Source organism: Vulpes vulpes, chromosome 3 (assembly GCF_048418805.1).
Source record: "Vulpes vulpes isolate BD-2025 chromosome 3, VulVul3, whole genome shotgun sequence".
Taxonomy (NCBI): Eukaryota; Metazoa; Chordata; class Mammalia; order Carnivora; family Canidae; genus Vulpes; species Vulpes vulpes.
In genome coordinates, this window is record NC_132782.1 from 82491352 (window position 1) to 82513947 (window position 22596).

General features: G+C 46.4%; 1 protein-coding gene across 12 annotated transcripts in view; it reads right to left on the reverse strand.

The window, feature by feature from the left end:
- Positions 1–22596, reverse strand: part of CUX1 (cut like homeobox 1) — a 363575-nt gene that overhangs the window by 162338 nt on the left and 178641 nt on the right. For all 12 annotated transcript variants that reach the window (XM_026019558.2, XM_026019559.2, XM_072752950.1 and 9 more), the window contains exon 4: positions 6410–6488. In XM_026019558.2, coding sequence (XP_025875343.1) covers positions 6410–6488 — 79 coding nt within the window. The remainder of the gene's footprint in view (positions 1–6409; positions 6489–22596) is intronic.

Below are 22596 nucleotides of genomic sequence, written 5' to 3' on the forward strand. Positions count from 1 at the left end.
GCTTTTCTGATGAATCTATAACCAAAGCAGAGAGGCTGTAGCACCTGATGCACAGGTGGGAGCTCCACCCACTTTGTCTCTTTTTCTCCTTTTGAAACTTCAAAAAAATACCATTATCAAGATGCTTCTGAGACAGGAAAGTCATAACTGTGTTTTACACAAATTGTTAAGGGTCTCAAAAACACTCAACTGACTAATGCTTACATTCTTATCTGTAATCCACCAGTAAGGGCTATTTAGAAACTAAGATCGTGATTATTTTCCTGATTTATGCTCCCCCCTCCAATTGTACAGATAAATACATGCTCATTGTAAAAAAAAAAAATCTGAAAAGTATTAAGAAGCAAGAGCAAGTCACCCACGCAAAGTTAATTCCTGGCAGATTATGCATACCATTGTAATTTTGCTCAGAATACAGTAACATTCCAGCTATGCAAAAGCCTTTAAAGAGGTCATTCTAGAATATTTCCAGCTATTGGAGAGGATCACACTTTAAGAGCTGAGACCTTTATTTCTCCTTTCATTACAGCTAGGGATGGAGGCTGCCTGTGTAGCCTGTTTAAGTATGGGGAATATTTTCTCAAAGGCTGTGTAGTCTCCCACCACCCAAAAAGGAACCACCCAAGGGCCAAGCAAGGGCCAAAGCTCAACTGCATTTGTACCTTAGGTGCGTGCTCCAGGGCCTGGCAAAAAAACACACTACCAGGAAATGGGTTATAGGGCTTCTTAAACAGCATACCTTGAACTTCTTCCTACACACTCAGGATCACTGTTGTTGACAGATATTCACTAACTTGGCTCTCACCCACAAATACAGATGCCCATGCAGAAGGACACTGGCCTTGTGAAGGACCCAGTGGCAGAGGGACTTCCCCTCTGGGCGGGGGGCCTCGCCTAGGTGTCCTTACCAAGTCATGTTGTTGGCAGTTGGCTATGATGCTCTTCTTCATGCGGCTAATCATCAGCAAGTAGTAAGTACAAATCTTGATCAGAGGTGTATTAAAAGAAATAAACTTAAATATGTCCAAGTTTAAGACACTTCTATATGTTGACCACAAACATTATGGATACAAAATCCATTTGTGATGAAACTGACAGATGAAGCCATCTCAACTAATGTAGTAAAATCTACTAACTTATTTATGAATCAAAATGTAAAACTGCTTTCTTATGGCCATGACATTGACAACAAAGGCAAAGGCCATTTTCAATTAACACAATAATCAGAGATGATAATAGAAATCAGGAAGAGGTTAATCCTCCCAATGGTCTGTTGGTCTTCCAAGATTTATTTATTTTATAGAGTGGGGCTGGGGGCAGAGGGAGAGGGAGAATCTCAAGCAGAATCCCCTGATGAGCTCACAGCCAGATGACATGGGGCTCAATCTCATAACCCTGAGATCATGACTTCAGCCAAAATCAAGAGCTGAATGCTTAACCGACTGAGCTACCCAGGTGCCCTTGTTGGTTCTCCTTTTAATTAATGAACCACAGGGAACCATGTAAGTAAGTCCTGAAGGAAGTAATGCTGTGCCCACCAGGTCCTGGCAAAGGCTGTCCTGGTCACCTTCCTCAACCATCCACTCTACCTCCTTTATGCAGCTGAAATCCAACCATTTTCCTCTAATTCTACTCCTGCCATCTAAAACCAAGTGACCTCATCTCTTCCTCCCCATGTTCCCTGAAGTCAGGATGACTTTTTTATTATGCTCATCTGATAGTATCTTTTTCTGCTTACAAGTCATTCCTGGTTTCTCTGTTAGATGAAGTCCAGAATCCTTCACATAATCTACCAGGCCTCTACCTGGCTTTGAAGCAGGTGACCACACTGGCGTGTGCCCTTTTTGGGGCATAACTATTAGCAGTGCCCTCTTGACTAGTGACAGTATTTTAGTTTAGATGACGTCGCACTTGGCCACTCTTGTCACTGCCCACGGCAGCTGCCCGGGACCCTGCCCAGTCCTTTCTGATCTATACTTTCCTGCCCAATGGACTCTGCCTCCAAAATACTTGTCATACCTATACTGTATAACTATGTGTGTGATTACTTTTAATACCCACATTCCCACCACCCTCTGAGGTCCATGAAAACAGGAAGCTCTCTGGCTGATTAGCTCCCGATTCTACCCCTGCGGCTCAGCATGGTGCCTAGGACACAAGGAGGGGCAGTTTCTGAGGTGCTGACCAACTAACCCCATTTGTGGGGGAAGTCACAGCAGTGTGGAAAGGAAGCATGCTTTAGCTGAAGTAAGCAGGATATTCCCAATAAAAAGCATTTAAAAATATTCTCAAAACTGACTATAAAATGAAGAACAATCTGGTGGCAAGTGAGGAAGAAGGTAAATATGAGGGTTTTAACTATTTTACCTGTTTGAAGGACTCATCAGGACAATTCTATATTTAAATGTTTTTCAGTATCTTTAATATGAAGGAGCTTTGGGTAAGAGAAATAGCAGGATTTGGGATTTGGGATGTGGAAGATGAGCAAGAGGGAGGAGCAGCCAGGGCTCAAATGTTTCTTCTCCCTCAGAGCCGAGTCACACCACTGCCAGAAAGGAGGACGGGAGGGGAGCATGAGGTGGACACAGGGTGTGCAAAGCTTGGGACGCCAGCAGAACAGCTGTTAAACCAAGCACAGATTCTGAAGCACATGTGCCGGGCTGCTAAACCCAGAGTGCTAAGTGTCATATAAATGTCTATGTGTCCAGGTAAATCTTTATAGGAGAACACTGAACCAAAAGGAGAGCCCAGACAGCTATTCCACTGCTACAACTCAGTACATGATATGCTCCATTCTCTTGCACTCTGGGTTAGAATGCTCCAGGAGTGTGGTCCAATATGAAGAATTAAAGACTGCAAAACCTCAGAAAGCATTTTGAAAAAATGATCTGACCCCAATGTATTCATTTAACCAGTACTTGTAGAGTTTCTCTATGTGGCAGGCATCGGGGTGGACACTAGGAAAATAAGGACAAGACCACATTGCCCCATCTCCCTGCTGGGCCCAAAAGGAAAACAGCAGAGTACCAAGTAGTTACAACAGAGACAGACACAGGGTGCTGGGAGGGTGAATGAGTGAGTGAGTGAGTGAGTGAGTGAGTGTGTGTGTGTGTGTGTGTGTGTGTAAAGGGCTAAGCCAGACCCGGGAGGCCAGGTAGGAGGGTCTCAAGTCAATTGGGGTGAATAATGTATCAGCTGAGATGGGGCCTGGCCTGCCGGCAGGGTAGAAATAAATCTATTCCTATAAGCACAGAGACTCACTCTGAGATACTGCAAACACAAGGGGGGTGGCCTGAACTACAAAATGGAGAGCAGAAGCTGGGATGGAGAGAGGTGAATGGAATAGAGAACATTCTGGAGGCAGAATGGCCAGGACTTGGTGACCCCATGCTCTCGTGTGAGCAGGTGGGTTGAAGGTGGTGCTGCTTGCTAAGAGAGGCAAAGCAAGAAGGAGCTGGTTTTCTCTGGACACACTGGGTAGCTTCAGGGTGCACATCAGTCATCCCAGTGGGTGTGCCTAGGAGCTACTGGATATGCAAACTGACACCGAGGAGTTAGAACTGAGCTGAAATTGAGCTTTAAGAGCCACTAGCATGTCCCTTGGTGACTTCTGCTGCTGAGGACTCCAGGGTGGCTCTGTGATGATGCACCCCTCGGGTCATGCAACGTATCACACCCGTGGTATGCCAGGCCCTGCTCCAAGTCTTGGGCACAGAGTGATAAACCAAAGTGTCCTCAGAGAGCTTTCATTCCAGTAGAACTAACAGGTGAGAAATAAGAAAAGACACAAATAAATAAAATTCCTGAATGGTTTGGCAGGGGTGCACCTGGGTGGCTCAGTCAGTGGAACATCTGACTCTTGGTTTCGGCTTAGGTCATGATCTCAGGGTCATGAGATCAATCCCTGTGTCAGGCTCCAGGATCAATGTGGAGTCTGCCTGACATTCTTTCTCCCTGCTAACTCACTCTTTCTCTCAAGTAAATAAATAAAATCCTTTTTAAAAAAATTTCTGGACTGGGGACAGTGGGGCTTGGTTCTGTCAGATTTCTGGATCAACCTCCTTAGTTAGTGGGGCTTTGTCTCCTCCTTTTCCTGGAGCCAGCTGGTCAGCTCTTCCTGGGCTCCTGGAGCTGGGCCATATGACACATAGCTGAAATACCCATCCCATTATTCCCGAGAGCTCTTCCTTCACTTTTCTGACAGAGTATAAGTTGCTGTCTCTTGCAACTAGAACTTAACACACCCCACCAATGTTTCTGGGTTCAGCTGGATGGAAGCCTGGAGCACACAGACAGTTAAGGCACCCTGACTCCCCCAACTGCATGACTGTCAGTAAATGCAATGCTATTGACCAGACCCTTCCTGTAAGGCTCAGCCACAGGATTACTTCATCTGAGCAATAAGCAGACTTCAAAACACAGGTAGAGTGCTCCAAGCTCCATTCCTGCTTTTTAAGGAACTTGTTAGATCTGTCAGACCACAGCATTTTTAAGAAAAAAATACCTCGGAGGTGGGTAAAAATGTTCTATGTGGATACAGATGTACTCGAATTGACTTCTACTCTTAACAGAAAACATCAAACATCATTTGCTCCTATCATCTTAAATTGAAACTGCAAACTTTAATTCTCCAGCCAAAAATAATAATTAAGAAGATTACCACTGATACATTATATTAAGAAAAAAAAGGGCAGAATATAAATATATACCCATGTTATGATCAAAATTCTGTAAAAATTATGTCTGTCTATGAATGAGGCCTGGTCAGGCAAAGAGGAGTGTTGATTTAAAAACCATCTCTGCTTTTTCTATGGAAAATTAAGATGGAAAAACTGCAGAAAGAGAAACCCAGTAACTTGGAAAGTAACTACCCAGTTGAGAAACTTCACTAAGGGAAAACCCAAGTACAAATGGACTTTTAAAATAGAGTGTAGGTTATTTAGAACACAGTAGCTAAAGGCTCTCTGGGTCTTTGGCAAAGACAAAACAAGCCTGTCCCCTTTTTAACTAAGTCACTGACACAAAACTTGCAAAATAAAATGCAAGCAGACCCACCAAGCTGCCGATTCCTGAGAAACAGTCCAGGTCAGGTATCAAATGATCCAGTTACTGTGAAGAGCTCCTCATGAGCCATGGCCAGGGCCTCTGGAGAACCCCTAGACAGACACAAATTCTTGCAGAAAATCAAAAGCCTAGGAGTTGGAACTAAGGGCTGGATATGCTCCAAAGACAGTGAAAAGTTAGAAAAAAAAAAAAAAAACTATTATCATCATCACTAGGCTGTTCCCCTACCTTATTCCATTTTCCAGATTAGAAAAGCTTAAGTCTGGAGAAGAAAAGGAATGTGACCAAGACAACAGGCCCTGACAGGAGAATCTGTATCTCCCTCCTCTCTGTCCAAAGTGTCCAAAGTGCTTTCTGCCACACCTAGCTTGCTGTGGCCTCTATTAACTCCCATTCCCAGAAGGGACAGCAGAGCCCACAGTGAACCTAAACTGGAATACAAATACAGATACCAAGGAGACCTGCTTTTGCTCTGTTTTGCTAAAAGCAGCTCTAGTAATGCCAGTAATGTTCAGAGGATTACTAAAAGCAAGTGAGCAACTCCAATGGCTGAGTAGGGGAGGGTGTTGGTAATTTGGTTTCCTTGGTCTGAAGGGGAGGATATTCAAACAACTTTCCTAAATTTCTGATCTGAGTCTTTCCAGGACTGAGCTAGGACCCATGTGATCATGTCCATCACCTCTCCATGGATTCTAAGTGAATGGAACACCCAGGAAAAGAGGACCAATGGGAACAGTGGCTCAAGGTGCTCTAAATTCTGCCTTACTTTTATAAAATAAGGAATGGAAAGCCATTACCTCTCTGACTTCCCAGCAAGCATTATTAAAAGGTTAACTCTTTAGTTCTTTTAAAAGAAGAAACAACCCACATATGTGGTAAACAGGCTACCCCTTGCCTTCAGCTATAACCTTTAAGTCAAAGACTTGGCCAGAGGATACTAATTCCCTGGATGACCTGAGAGGGAGGAGGTGCTTGAGGGGCCCAATGAGGGCCATTCCTGAATCAGCCCAGAACCATGAACATTCATGATGCCTGCATGGCCCACACATGGGTTTGATTTCTTCTCTAAGAATGTGCAGCATTTTATACCGAAGCCAAAGGCAGCCCCACAGATTTGAGTTTCTGTATTTACAAAGGCATCACGTGGAAGTTTTATGATTAACTTCAGCAAATATGCATCTAATTTCCATACCCATCCAAAGTCTCGGTTTTGGAGAATCCATATTCAGAATTCCCAGTTTCCTGGTATAACTCCCTCAGGGAAGCGGAGAAGAGTAAGCCCGAGAGCCACCAACTCACCAACACACAATGCCCACTGGTGGGCTGTATAAGTTATTGGACTTACCTGGAACATCGATCAATCTTTTATAGACATTCAAGAAGGCTGCCTCAGCTTCTTTGCTTCTTTTACTCAGTGCATCAATCTAAAAGGCAAGAGAAGGAGGAAAAGAAAAAACAAAGAGTTCAAAATTTGTCACGAGGTAACTGAGAAATCATCACATGGCAAACCGAAGTCTGGTTTCTTCAGGAAAGTGCCAGACAGCTGGGCCTTGCTCTTAGGGTAAGTGGCTATAAACACATGGAGTGGAGACAAGCCATGTGAGCCCAGGTGGCAAGGGTGACAAGGCAGGAGTGGCGCTCTGCAGCCATTTGCCATGCGTGGTCACACTGCCCAGCTGAGAAAACAGTCCCTTTTCCTCTCTGCGAGTACTGACCAAGAGTTGACCATATGCCAGACACTGTGCTAGAGATGGGCACAGACCGACAGCTCCTAGCCTAGAAGCCATGGTCCAGTGGGGAAACAGGTATGGAAACAAGTGATTAAGTTCCAGCTGGCAAAGTCCTGGGCAAGCAGAGCCATGGGGACACCAAGAAGGGGCCACCAAGTAGAAAACTGGATGACTTTTGAGCAGAGACCACAAGAGTAGCTCATCAAGGTGGGAAGGAGAGACATTGCATGAAAGGGGAAGAGCACGTTCAAATACCCAGAGCAAAACTCTTTTAAATCTGGGGGTTCATAGATCCTGGTTAGGAATTTTATGAAAGCCAAGGACCTGCCTCCTAAAAACATACTCTACTTAGGACACTGATGTGTCCTCTTGTGTTCTGTCCATGGAATCAAGATTAAGAACCCACAGATGAGGTGGTCACAACACCAGGGAACATGGGGGTCTGCTGGGGTGGAAACAGGGACATGTGGGTGATGAGACTGGTCAAGTGAGCAGGGATCAGACCACAAAGGCCCAGCAGTGCATGTAGAAGGGGACATTTCAGGGCTTCCTACCTCCCACACAGTGAGCACTCTGTAGGGCAGGAAGGATTGAGAAAGAGAATGGGGAGAATCAGGGAGAATGGGGTCAAACCGTGTTGATATGAGACACAGAGGAAGCAGAAGCAGGTAAGTCAAGGATGGCATCCAGGTTTCTAACTCTGGTACCAGACTAGGGATGGTGGCCAGGATCAGTCTGCCTTGTGAGCTCACCCAGCCGGGCTAGCGTAAAGCCTCTTCATTAAAGAAAGGTGACACATGAAACTCCTAAGGTATGCTGGACACACATTCTAAGAGCCCCTGATTGCCAGATGAACTCAGTACATCTTCTGCTCACATAACACACTTGTTGAGACATCAGATCTCTTTACACCTGAAGCATGCAAGATGCTACATGCACCGAGTTCATATTGGCTCAGGAAAAGGACACAAAATTACATATTCCTTCGGTCCCCTCACAGAATTATACTCTCTGTCTCCAATGTTATTAAAGAGGCAAAAGGATGTGGCTTAATTATAGGGGTCCCTCACGGGAGCCAACCAACAATTTGTTCAGGGCCAAGAGAGGCCACTTGATGAAGGATGGGAAGGCGCTGGGGAGTGGGACTCCAGGGCTGGCAGGGGCCAGGCCTCAGGAAAGCCAATGAATAGCAGACAAGCATTTCCAGTTTCTAGCCAGTTGGGCTCCAAAATTCCCATTTGAAGTCAGCTGTCTGGAACTCAGACACATTTTCCTCCCATAAAATAAGACCGATTTTTAGGTGCTGGGGAAGTATTCAGAATAATCCCCAAGGACTACTTAAGAATGACAAGACCGTTTTCTCTTTATTTTTACAATAATGTGGGTTTCTCCCCCCTCCAAGTAGTAGCAATTCAGGCTGATTGTATAACTAGAAAAATTTAAAAAAAAAAAATCAAGAGAGAGAGATTGAGAGGAAAATAAAAATCCCAATTCTGCCACTCTCCAGTAGAAGTCATCCTCTGTCTGATTTCAAGTTCTCTTCAAAGTTTTTTTTTTTTTTCTAATTAAAAAAAAAAAAAAAAAAACATACAGTTGAATGAAATGCAGTCACACAGGCAACCTATAGTGATGGAAAGTAGGTTAGTGGTTGTCTGGGGCTGGAGAGGATGGGGGTTTGGAGGAGGATAGCTTAGGGTGCAGGATTCTTTATGGGGTGATGAAACACTCTATACAGTTGATTGTATTAATGGTTGCACAACTTTTTGTGACTCTACTAAAAGTCGATGGGCTGCAGATTTTAAATGGGTGAATTAAACAGTATGTGAATTATATCTCAATAAAGCGGTTAGAAATGTATCTGAAATTAAACCATATGTAAAATGCTGGATTGTGCTATCATAATGTACCAATCTTTTCTAGTACCTATTGCAAAATTTGGAAAATGTCTTAATAGTATGATTTTATCTGTATCTAAACATCCCCTATGTAGATGTTTTGAGTAAAAGTGGATTTGGAGTTACCTCTTCAGGTGTCTGGAACACTCCCTATGCTCTGGGTCTTTCTGTTACTTCTGGAGAGCAATGTGTTCATGGGGAGCAGAGTTTCTGCCTAGGAAGCAGGGCACATGCCCTGGCAGCTCTTTGTATGTCCTGACCCCGACAGAAGCTTCTCTACTCAGCTCAGGACCCAAGGAGGGAGGGTCCTTCGCTTTCCAGGTAGTACGACCAAGTGTACAAAGGGTCGCTGCCTCTCTGGTGGACAAAGGATGAGATCTGGAAGGATCCTGTCTCTCCTGTCAGGACTGTTAATTGTGGGTGGGGGGGGGTGCAGAGGAAGAGGCAGGGGATGAGGGCTGGTTATTTACATAGCACACTGGGGGACTGTTCTGTGTCCCCTCAAAAGATGTTGAAGCCCTGGTCCCCAACACCTACTAATGTGACCTGATTTGCAAAGAAGGCGTCTTTGAGACGTCTTTGAGATTATTATTATTTTTTTAAAGATTCTATTTATTCATTCATGAGACACACATACACACACACAGAGGCAGAGACACAGGCAGAGGGAGAAGCAGGCTCCCTGCAGGGAGCCCAATGAGGGACTCAATCCCGGAACCCTGGGATCATGACCTGAGCCAAAGGCAGATGCTCAACCACTGAGCCACCTGGGCATCCCAAGAGGAGATTATTGGAGTAGGTCCTAACCCAGTATGGCCTTGTCCTTATATAAAAGGGGAAATCTGGTCGCAGACATAGTCAAACACCCAGGGAGGACCCCATGTTAACATGAAGGCAGAGACTGGGATCATATGTCTACGGACCAAGGGACACCAAAGACTGCCAACAAGCTACCAGAAGCCAGGAGAAAGGCCTTGGACAGAATCCCTCTCACAGCCTCTTAGCCGCAGAAGGAACCGATACTGCCCACAGCCTCACTTGGCTGTCTAGTTCCTAGAACTGTAAGATATAAAGATCTGCTGTTTAAGTAGCTCAGTGTGTGGTGCCTGGTTATGGCGGCTCTAACAGACTCAAACAGGGATCGTGATTCTGAGCCCTTCCCCTGGCCTTCCCCTTTCCACAAACTCGAGAGTTCAAAGCCAGTCCTGAGAGAATAAGATCAGGCCAGTAGGTTTCATTAATTCAGTAAGCAATCGGACTACAAGGTTTCTGAAGAGAGATGATGAGTGATCCACGCGTGGTTGAGTTTCTACTCGATGGGGTCCCCCGACCCAGCCCCACTGTAAGATTTCCAAGGGTGGAAGAGTCTGTTGATTCTGGGAATTCTGAGACCTTCTATTGTCATTTCATCTTTGGACACCCTGATGGTCATCCTCGGCCAAGACCAGGCCTTAGAGTCTGAGTTTTGGTGGATCCTTCTCCTCCTTCCAGCTCCGTGCTTCCTGTGGCAGGCTTCTCCTTGCTGCAGCCTAGGACTTCCTATCTCAGGTGTTTCTGCTCCCTCTGACTACCCTTGGCTGGCATCTCTACTGCTGACCTATTCAGGCTCGAAGAGGACGTGGGTAGTGGGTTCCCTTGGCCTGGCAGGGCTCTGAGTTTAGAGAGGGGAAGGAGGGCCCCTAGGCCGGGCTGGTCAGCCTTATCTGTACAAGGGATAATGGTACCCATCTCCTGGGCAGAAGTGGGAAGACAAGCTCACATGGGTAAGGTGCTCAGGGAAAGGCTGGCTACCTGGCAGTGGCTTTGTCACATTCCACAGATTTCCTGGGTTTGTCCATGCAGTCAGAGCCCAGGAAGCAAGGCTGTGTTTGTCACCCTTGAGCATTCTGGGAACATAGGGGAGAGAGAGAGTGTGGTCCTCATCCCCATGCCCTCCACCTGCTGCAGATGCTCGGCTGTGTGCATTGCCTGCCTCGGCAACCATGAGCCAGGCCTCAGCTTGGCAGCCCTGAGGAACAGTCTGACGTAAGGTCTTAGGGCGTAGAAGGCTGGAAGCAGGATCCAGGTTAGACACTCGGACTACTGCATGTGCAAAGACAGCCTGAGGTAGAGAGTCTGTCTACCATCCCTAGCCCTTAAAGGCACTGGCTGAGCAAGGGGATGAGCTCGGGCAGGGACAGAGGTGGTGGCACTGGGGCAGATCCGGCAAAGCTCTGGTTGCACTGGGGCCCTGGCCCTGGGGAAAACCTGTTCCGCTCCAGGGATGTGCCTCATGTCCCGCCATGCCTGGTTACTCCTCGTTCCATGCATACGCGAGCAATTCCCCAGCAGCCTGGAAGGTGCCTCCTTGTGATCCTTGAGGCTCAACTGGCTCCTCTCCCAGCTGCTTGTGGGACATGCCCATTGCCGCATGGGATTGTCCTGAGGTTCCAGGACCACAGAGAAGGCTCCCTCAGGAGACCCCAGGTTCCTTGAAAGACTATGCTATGCTTTTTATCTCTATTGGCTTTCCTCCCAAACAGCACATGGGAGGTGTTTGATACATTCTCGCTGTGCGCGTGACAATTTGCCTCAAGTGATTGAGTTTTCCCTACAGAAGTGAGTAAATGGTTAAGGGATCTGGTTTTAAGTCTTTAAGAAAATGCTTAATATGTAAAGAGTTCTTTGTGTAGGAAGTATGGTTCCTGTGCTGACGTGATGACAGCCACTTGGCGGGAGCCAGCACGCTAGAAGCATCCTTTCCCACTGCATGCGCCTGAGAGCGCTCTCGAGCTGCCCTCCTGCAGCAACCTGTGTCTCCTTACCAGAGGGACCCCGGTGGTTGCTGTGCAAGTCTCCTGGACCCAATGGTTATCCTCCCAGCAACATCAGTTTTACCATGCTGAGTTTGGCCTTTCTGTAATAAGAATTAAAACTGAAGATGAAAGTATATAGAAAGGTAGCTTATTCTAAGTCTGAAATAATCAGGGGCCCCTGGCCTGCTCAGTTGGCGGAGCATGCGATTTTTGATCTCGGGGTTGCAAGTTGAAGCCCTGCCCTGGGTGTAGAGATGGCAATAAATAAATAAATAAATACATACATACATACATACATACATACATACATACATACGATCTTTGTAAGCAAGCAAAAAAACAAACAAAAAAACCCCACCTCAACCACTTTATAAATTCAAAATACTTGCTTACAGTAGCATGTACACTCAGAAGCCAGGTTTGGAGACGAGTTCATGGAAATCACTAGTGAGACCCCTAAGATTGTGGAGGGGTTGAGCAGGTGCCTGGCCATGTGAGCACTGGCAGAACTACACTGTGCCATTCTGGGAGTCATGTGGAATCTCGAGTTGTCGCTATCAGTCACTGTCTACCCTTCCTGTGTGACAGGCCACACACCTTTGCCACTGCCGTGTGACTGGTGGTGGAACGGCACTTTCCATGTGGTTGCTTTCCCACCGCACTGATGTCAGGTTTGACCAGGTGAGCTGCTTTGGCCAATGCAATGTAAATGACAGTGCTATGTGTCACGCTGGAGCTTAAGATTTAAAAGCGATCACATGGTTTGGCACTGAGCTCTTTTCTTCCACTGTAAGGCCAACATGACCTACTAGGAGCTGCTGCTTCCACTGGGCTCTCCGAATGAAGAACACACACGATCCCAGGACGGTCACAGTCAGCCTGCAGCCGATATGTCATAAGGGCAAGAAGTAATCTTTTATTGTCGTAGGCCACTGAGCTTTGGGGTTGCTTGTTACAGCAGCATGATCTACTAAAGCTGTCTGTTACAAGTCCTAGGGCAGCTATACCGCTAAGACAGCACAAAGTAAAAATAAGGAATAAACAACCAATGTTGTGCAGGCCAAAGGATTTTTTTTTGTGTGTGTGTGCCACAGGCAGGGCAGGGGAAAGATGGTATGATAAAGTAGAAAGCACACAGGACTTAAACCCAGAAGACTGGATTTATGACAGGGCTCCACTGCACATTTGGGAATATTAAGCGAGCTACGTACACTTTGTGTCTCTGGATTTTATTTTCTATGTCTAAGAGAAGAGAACAACCAGAACATCTGCCTTATCAAAGCCCCGGAGAATCCAATAAGATAGAAAATCTAACAGTGTGGAGCTATTCACAAGCTACTTTTTGGTGTTGGTGATAATTACTGACCTGTGATGTACTTAGAAGATGAAACATCACACAAATATCATGTAAATTAATGCCAATTTCCAGAGGGTCAGTTAGAAGAGAATTTACACACTCAAGGCATTAGCTTTTATACAAACCACTATGCCACTTTTAAAAAGGCAGTCTCATAAATAGCTCTCACAGGGGAGCGTTACAACTTTTTAGGGGTATGCTCATGTCTAAGGTAACATTCTCTGTGAAAGTCCCTCACCCACATGTAACTCGGAACATTAATGGCTTTAAGGCTTTGGGGACTGTTACTCGAGTTTTCAATAGGACCCTCCACTATTCTGCAGAGGAAGGAAATGTGGGGAAAATGAGTACAAGTCTGAATTTTAATTGGAAGATGCTTTGCATAAAATGGAAACAAGAACAGAATAGTGTAGTATTTACAGATGCAGAAATCCTCCTTGACCACCAGCCTTGACCACCAATCAATCAAGAAGTCCCAATCGTTTGGCCTCAGAAATCGATTGCAGAATTATGATTTCTTTCCTTCCTTTGATGCTTTAGTCTTAATTGACATCCCCCCATTACTTCCAGTTCGGACACTGTAAGCCTGGACCCAGCACATTTCTGTAACTGTGGCCTCTCCTTGCCATAGAGGGTGATGTGTCCTCCACAGCAGCCCTGGGTCCTTGTCCTAGCACCCAGAAAAGCACATGTAGTCACTTTACCCTAATGGCTTCTCCTTACTCCGAGGTTACAACCCACATTCCTTAGGCTGAGGTCCTACGACCCTTCCTGACACAGCCCTTGATTTACACTAACTTCAACCCCCACCAAATCCAACCACCAACCACACTTGTCCCCACCCCAAGCTGCTGCCTCCTTAACATGCCATGCCCCTTCATGCCTCTGGGACTGTCCGCTAGGTCCTCTGCCTAGGATGCTCTTCACCCCGGGGCACAGGGAATCCAGCCCTCCTCCTTCATAAGTCAGTCTACGTGACGCCTCCTGGGTGGTGTCCTCCTGATTTCCCCAGGCACCACTGGTCACTCAGTCCTGGTACCACCTGAGCTCTTGGTAAATCCCTCTCTGCCCACTTCCCACACCATGTGATGATGACTCATGTGCATGAGCTTCCTCTCCACCACCCTGTGGTCTATCCAAGGCCAGGGACAGTGGTATCTTTCTCTCTCTACCCCAGCATCAGGGTCCTAACTAACACAGGAGGCTGCCTGGGAAGCATCTGTGAATGAATGCAGGTAGGTTCCAGGCAGAGAAGGCCATAGAGACTCAGGGACTCCTTGGAACTCACTACCGAATTTTGCAGCATCGGTTACTTTGCAGTATCGGAGCGGAGAAGGCAGTTTCCTGTAATTAAGAGCTTCAAAGAGGCTTTTACTAGCCCCCTTGTAGTCTAGTCTAAAAAATGGGAAGCATGAGAGCCAAGCTCAGGCCTAGTTTAGGGAAGAGCAAACTTCCTTGTCAGAACAAGAGAACCCTGGGGAGGTGGTGGTGGCAGAGAAAGGGAAGGAGGCTGGGGGTTGGAGATGAAATAACCAGGTGATGTTATCTCTGAAATGGAGGAAATAAGCCTTCTTCCTGGGCGTTTGGTGAGTATTAAGAAGGAATATGCCTACAATTGGGCTGAGCACCTGGGAAGCCCAAACACTCTGTAGCTGCTATCATGACAATGAATGTCCTGCTTATATACAGGTGATCCCAAAACCTCCCCGAGGGTGGCCTCGGTCTCAGTGCCACAAGTGTTGCACACTGAGCTTGTAGTGACAAAGATGCTATTCCTTGGCATAGCGAGCAGACTGCTGCAGGCGCCCTGGTGCTGCCCCGCTGGGCCACTTCCGTGTACCTTGTCATGCTGGCTGTGATGCACAGATAGACAACGCTGTGGATTTTTTTACTAAGGGATCACCAAAAAAAAAGAAACAGACTGGTCTTGATGTTCACCCAGCATTTTATATTCTGAAGTGCAAAAGGCTCATCTTTGCAATGCTACCTGGGCCTCGCCGGGCACAGGTGGTAGGGAGGGCAGTGGCACACAGGGCCCAGGGCCTGGATACAGTGTCAGAAGAACAGGGTTGAGCCCCAGCTCCAGCACTAACACAGGTGCACTATGTCGGTCACTGAATTAACCTCTGTGCCTCAGTTTCCTTGTCTGCAATGTGGGGAGAATAAACCTTGGTTGTTGTGAATGGTGACAGAGCCCCAGATTGGCAATATCACTTCTCAGATGTGGAAGCTGAGCCCCTGGAGAACCCCACCAAGGATACGATGATACCCCAGCACAATGACCAGGGCTGCACAGTCAATGGAAAGAATATGTGCCTTGAAGGACTGGAGACTTGGGTCTGAAGCCAGCCCTAGGATATACTTACTGGATAATCTGGAGGTGGGTTCCTTAAACCATTTATACCTTGGTCTCCTCATCTGCCTAGTGAATAGCTCCCTCCTTGCTGAATTGTGAAAATGAACTGTGAGAATCTCCCACATCAAGTAGCTGGCACAGTATGGAGGAGACAGAATCTAAGTAAATGCTGGTAACTTTCTAAAAAATCCAAACATAGCATTCTCTTCCCAGTGCACCCCACAGACTGTTCTCCTCTGCTTCGGGTCTGGGGACAGAGATACATCCAGACGACATTCAAGACACCACGGTGGCAATGACCTGCTCAGGAACCCAGTAGCCTGTACCCTGGGAATGTACAAGCTAATGATTTAGAAATAAACACAGACCACTAACAGAATTTTCAAATTGACATGCTCTGCTGGCCTACAGGCCAGTAAGGACCAGCAAGAGCTACAGGGATGAGAGACTGGTTCTGTGTTACTCTGTGTCTTTCAAGGGCAAAACATCACTTGAAGAGCCACGTGGCACACCGGAAGTCAACAGACAATGACCAAGATCCCACCCAAAATAGACTCGCATGTGGCTAAGCTTTGGAGTTCTAATTTTAATTGAACACAGGGACGCCTGGGTGGCTCAGTGGTTGAGCATCTGCCTTCCAGCTCAGGGCATGATCCCAGAATCTGGGATCGAGTCCCACATCGGACTCCCTGTGAGGAGCCTGCTTCTACCTCTGCCTATGACTCTGCCTCTTTCTCTCTCTCTCTCTCTTTCTCTCTGTGTCTCTCATGAATAAATAAATAGTCTTAAAAAAAATAATTTTAATTGAACGCAGCCACGTAAAAGGAAAGCATATGTGTTCTGAAGTGAGATCAGAGTGGCAGAGAGCACGTTTGCTATGAGCCCTATGGGAGACATGAGAGGACCCTGGGGTAGAGGGAGCCCCTCTTCCAGTACCCTAGTCACTTCTGGAGCAATGTGGAGGGAGGAAAGACTGGGGACAGGTGTGGAGCCCAGCTACCAGCACAGCTTGCTCTCTCAAGATCACATTCCATTATGACTTCTAACTCACAGGTGGAGTCTTCCAGTGAGGAAGAATCACATCCATGATACTCCCCGTTGCAGAGACCCGAACAAGACTCACTGGACATCCCTATGTGGCTCAAAACAGGATGGACAAATACCACAGGGTAATTTTGGTTATGAAGGCAATGCAGTGTAAACATGGGTAACAACACCCAGTGGCTTCTTATATAAACCGATGTAATATTCTTCAACTACCTGGCCTCCACCTTGACCAAGTGTCTAAGAGGAGAAAACTGGAGAAATCCAGAGAAGATAGTGCCATGAAGGACAAGTGGGGAAATAAAGATGGGGCCACAGAGAAGAGATCTGTGACAGAGGACAGCATGAGAAATATTGCAAAGACCATGAGAACAGTAACCAGTACCTCTATCTTCCTTTACCGTTTGCCATGCCCATCTGATGTTCTGGCTGTCACCATGTATCTGAAGGGCTGCTGTGGGGAAGAAGGATTAGCAATCCTCTCTCTTCCCAGAGTGCAAAACCAGAACCAACAGGTAGAAGCTACAAGGCAGATGATAGCTTCCCAGTGGGAAAGCCTCTGCCTACAGCACAGCGCTTCAGAGGTAGACCATGCTGGTTGTCTGAACTGCTTACTGGTTTGTTCATTCTTTCAACAGAATCATTTAAGGGGTGGTTAAAATGTGCCCAGCAGTGTGCTATCCTATCCTCTGGGCCTAGAACCAATCCTCCACCCCCAAAACCTCACAGGTAAATCATAGTGGGCTGTGAAGGAGGAATGTCTACCTGAGTTTTTTTTTTTTTCTTTTCATTTTCTTATCCGAGGTTTCTGAAACCCGTTTTTGATGAACAGATAATATATGTATATAGTTAAAAAAAATCTTATATGTATAAAAACGTATACAGTGTTCAGCAAGGTTGCATAAAACAAGATCAATACACAAAAATCAATTGTCTCTCTATATACTAGCCATAAACCATCTGAAAGTGAGACTTTAAAATGTTCATGGATCAGGAGACTTAATATTGTTAAGATGGCAAAATTCCCAAATCTGAATCTACAGATTCAGCGCAATGCCTGTCAACATCCCAGCTGGCTTCGTTGCAGAAACTGGCGAGTTGATCCTTAAGATTCGTATTGAAATGCAAGAGATTCAAAATAAGCAAAACAATATTGAAAAAGAAAAGCAAAGGGGGGGGGGGGTACTCACACTTACCAATTTCAAAACTTACTACAAAAACTAACTCAAAATGAACCAGAGACCAAAATATAAGAGCTAAAACTACAAAACTCTTAAAGGAAACACAACCATAAAGCTCTGTGATTTAAGATCTGATACCAAAAGCAGAAATAACAAATGAAAAAAGAGGTAAATTGAATTTCATCAACTTTAAAACTTGTATTTCAAAGGACGCTATCAAGAAATGAAAAGAAAACCCACAGGATAGGAGGACATTTTTGCAGACCATGTATCTGATGAGGGATTAGTACACAGAATACATTAAGATGGCTTACAACTCAACAATAAAAAGACAAATTACTGAATTTAAAAATAGACAAAATATCTAAAGATATTTCTCCAGAGAAGATACACAAATGGCCAATAAACATATGGAAAGATGCTCAATATCAGTAGTCATTAGGGAAATGCAAATCAAAGCCACAGTGAGATATCACTTCATATCTGCTAGGCTAGAATGGTTAAGTGTTAGGGAGGATGGAAAGAAAACTGGAACCCTCATACATTGGTGTTGGAAACATGCAATGAAGGTACTCTGGAAAACAGCTCGGCAATTCCTCAAAATGTTAAACACAGAGTTACCATATTAGCCAGCAATGCCACTACTAGGTACACATCTACGAAAAATGAAAACATGTATCTGTGCAAACACTTGTGTATGAATGTTCACAGTAGCATTACTCACAATAGCCAAAAGGTGGCAGAAGCCCAAATGGCCTTCAACGGACAATGGATAAATAAAATGTGGCTATCTATACAATGGATTATTATTCAGCCATAAAAAGGAATGAAGTGCTGATATATGCTATGACATAAATACATCATGAAAGCATAATGCTAGGTGAAAGAAGCCAGCCACAAAAGACCACACAGGGTATGATTTCATTGATAGGAAATGTTGAGAATGGTCAACCCTGTAGAGACAGAAAGGAAGTTAATTAGTGGTTGCCGGGGGCAGCAGGTTGGGGGGAGAACCCGGAGCAACTGTGAATGAGTACAGGGTTTCTTTTTTGGGTGATGAGAATGTTTTGGAATCAGACAGTGGCAATGGTGGCACAACTCTGTAAATATACATACTGGCAACCATCTACTTGTAAGAAGAAAACAGACAACAAAAAGTGTAAGAATGCAGTGAAAGATATTCTTCCCATCCATGTCCACCTTTACCTAGCTGCCTGGCTGGCACGCAGGCAAAGATTCTCTTGTGCATCTTTCCAGAAACATACTGTGCATTTACAAGCATCTGTACACACACGTTGTCTTCCTTTTTTAAAAAATGTAAATGGTAGGAAGGGTGCCTGCATGGTACAGTCCGTTAGGTGTCTGACTCTTGGTTTCAGCTCGGGTCGTGATCTTGGGGTCATGGGATCAAGCCCCATATCCTGCTCCGTGCTCAGCAGGGAGTCTGCTTGGGATTCTCTCTCCTTCTCCTGCTCCTCCTGCTTGTGATCTCTTTCTCTCTCTCAAAATAAATAAATAAGTAAGGAAATAAATGAAAATGGTAGAATATCACAGATACAGCTCTGCACACCTTGGTAAGTTTTGAGGAGGATGATCAGTCTCCTTTATCGTGCGAGGGCCAGGGCTGCATGGGGAAGGGGATTTGCCTGTGCAAAGGCAGAGCGCATGCTGCCTTTCAGAGAGGACCTGCTAGGCCTGGAGCCAGAGCAGCTTGGAGGGAAGGGTTGGGGGCTAAGCCAAGGGCTCAGCTTTATACTGAGAGGTTGAGGATGTCAATCAGGAGGTGACACAAAGTGATCACACTGGATGGCAAGGAATCTGGGGATGGAGGACGGCGGGGCAGGGGAGGCAGTGGAGGAAGGTGTGTGTCAGGAAGGAGGGAGCCAAAGCAAGTGAGGTGAGGGAAACAGAACTCCCCTGAGATGGGAGACACACAGATGTGTGTGTTCAAGTGTTTCTGTGGATATAAGAAGTTTGTGAGAGGTCACAGGGGAGCTCTCAGGAGGCCTGATGTTGAGAGAAGTCCAGACCCAAGACCAAGATTTGGAGCCCTCAGCCCCTAAATCGCCAGATGAGGTTAACCAGGGATAGGATGGGTGTGCAGTGAGAGCCCCAGAAGGCTATGGCTAAATCCTGGGGTCCCAGTGGTATTTAAGAGATGGAAGGATCTGGAGAATGCTATGATCAATAACTAGATCTCGCATCTGTGGGGCAGATTTTCCATGACACAGATGAGACACAGAAAAGCTGAAAGGACCCATTCAAGGTCACACTGGTAAAAGATGATGTTAGGAGTCAAATCCAGATGCATCTGATTCCGAAATCTGTGGTTTGTCTGTTTTTTCTGCAGCTCTAGGTCTCCACCCTAGGAAGGAGCCACTGCAGGCCTAGGTAGGAGCGAACACAGGACAGAAACCAGGAGGCAGAGTGAAGGAGGAAGGAGTGGCACAGGTGCCCAGAGCCCTGGAGGCTGCTTGTACACCCCTAGAATTTCCAGGTCCATAGCGGCAGCTGCCCAGTATGAACACTAGTGAGTCCTCCCAGCAGGGCTGTGGGCCCCCTGTGCCCACAGCAGGATGCTACTGTGCTTCTCAGGTGGTGGCACTTTGCTGCTGCTTTTCAAGAAAAACACACACTCAGAGATTTGCCCTGAGCATATGCCAGGCCCTGGGTTTCCAGGCCAGACTTGCCTTCCCAAGTCCCTGGACTCCAGTAGTCTCAAGCCTGAGGATGAAAGGGGCTTGAGTCTGGAGGTGGAGGGGCTCCCTGGGGAGCACAGCTCTGTTCCAGGTAGGTGCCAAGTCCTTTCCCTGAGAGCCCTAGGAAAGAATCCTTTCCCTTGTGCTTGCTGACTGTAGGCCACCAGGCTTCCCTTGTTATGCTGGAGGATAAAGCATAAATCTCATAGGTCTCTGCATCTTCTCCTACTTCTGAAACAATCTCAAGACACTTTGTAAGCTTTCTAGAATGAGCACTGGCTTTTGAGTAAGAAGGTGGAGTTGAAGTCTCAGCTCTATGGCTGGTGAGCTGTGTAGCTTCAAGCAAGTTACTCAACTTCTCTGGGCCCACTTCCTCTTCTCTCCAGAAATTATCATAAAACCTCTCAGGGCTTTGCTATTGTACAGACAAAATCAGATAACGCATATAAAGCTTCCGGCACATAGCTGGAACTGAAGAGATGTTCTCCTTCCTCTCCCCAAGGGCAGCGTCCAGAGTCGGCATGTTTTAGCAGAACCTGCTCTCCGGGTTAGTCTCCTTTCCCACTAGAGGGCTCAGCTAGCAAGAGCTCCTGGGGCGGGTGGGGGGGTAGGGTGGGAGCAAAGGGCTCTTATTTCCCTTCTCCTGCCATTTGGTCCTCATGATGACAGGGGACGAAGCTGAGGAACAGCCCCAGGCAATGGCAGAACGAGAGGCTCCCCAAGCGAAGAAAGAGAAGCTGGGAGGTCACTGGCCCATCCAACCAGGTTGCCTCTTTCTGTCTGGCAACTTGGAAGGCTCCTGAAGTTGTAGTTAGATGAAACACTGGTCATGCTCCCCTTCCGTGGCAGGAGAGTGGAATGAGTATCTGACTGAGTCCAAACAGCTGGGTTCCAACCTGTAATGCTGTTCAGGCTACTCAGGACCTTGAGGCTCATCTGTGCAGGTGGCTACTGAGTATGTGGCTCAAAGTCCCTGCAGGGGTGGGCTTCTGCAGTCTGGGAATACCTACTGGAGGTGGTGAGTATTTAGTGACAAGAAGGAGGCATCTGGCTGGGCATAACAAGGCTCCAGGGAGCCATAGATCCCAGGACAGGTGGGACCAAGAAACAGCAAGAGGGGAGGAGTCGAGAGTGTAGGCACCCACCCTGCTCCTCCAGCTCACAGCCACTTTTCCACCCCATCACCCTGGCTGGTGATAACGTTGAGAGCATAGAGTGCCGGGTAAGGCTGTGGGAAATCATGGAGATGGGAACTTAGAGACATAAAATGCTGTGCAAATAATTGCCAGCAAAGAGAGCAGTAGTGCAATCTGAAAAGGACCAAGGGAGAGATGGAATGTGGGATACTCCACATGCAGGCAATGAACTTGGCTGGGCCCTCAGCCGTTATCAAACAGTGTCCTTGAGGTCCCTCCCAGGGCCCCACACAGGTGTTCACGGCCTCCTTTTGATCATCTGCCCTGTAGGGCCAGTTTCATGTAAGGAGTTATTGGATCATATTGATAGAACGGTAGTAAAACCTAATTAACATCCAGAATGAGTTTTTCTAAGGGAAGAAAGATCTGCAGAAAATACAATACCCTAAGAATTTAAATTCCACAGTATTCAAATAAATACTCTGTGACTATTACAAGTTGGATAACTTTAGTCCAGGAAAACACAATAACAACAAACCATAAGACAAATACTACTTATCATCACCATTCAAATTTATTTTCCCCTAATCCATCACATTTATCATATGAGGGAAAAGAGGTAGTGAGAGGTCAAAACTTGGTGAAAGTCAAGGTCACTGGTAAGTCAGGCCTCAAACCTAGGCCTTGTAAGTCAGGACCCTTATCATATCCCAATTGCCTCCTGGTATCACATGATTCCCTGCAGAGTTCTGGGAATGTAAGCAGATAGAACAGGGCCTTTCTTATGGACAGAGAATGCTTTCGTTTTTGACACTGGGGCTGTTAACTCCCCATCTCGCCATCCATCCACCCATTTGCTCATCCATCCATCCATCCATCCATCCATCCAACCACCCACCCACCCATCATTTACTGAGGGCCTGCTCTGTGCCAAGGACTGTGCCATATGAGGACACAGATCCTGCTTGACTATTAAGTGCCATGAAAGCAGCATGTGAGTTAATCACCTATAACTACAGACCACTGTCTAGTTCAGGTCTAGCCTGGCACACAGTAGGTGTTCAGTAAATGAAAAAATAAATGAGTAAACCCAGAAGCTTATGGTCTGGAAGGGGAGACTGGAAGTGTGACGTGAGTCAGTGTTACCAGGGTCATCTCCTGGTGTGAACACAGCGGTGGAACAGCTGAGGAGGCAGCCTCTGTGGAGGGGGACCCCTGCTCAGCTGGCAACAAGATCACTTTGGGGGCTCCATTAGCAAGGGTTCCCTGAAACACAGGCTGATTCCCAAGCTCTTGAGGAGCAGAGGTGCAGTGGGCACCACCTGGGGATCCCTTCAGT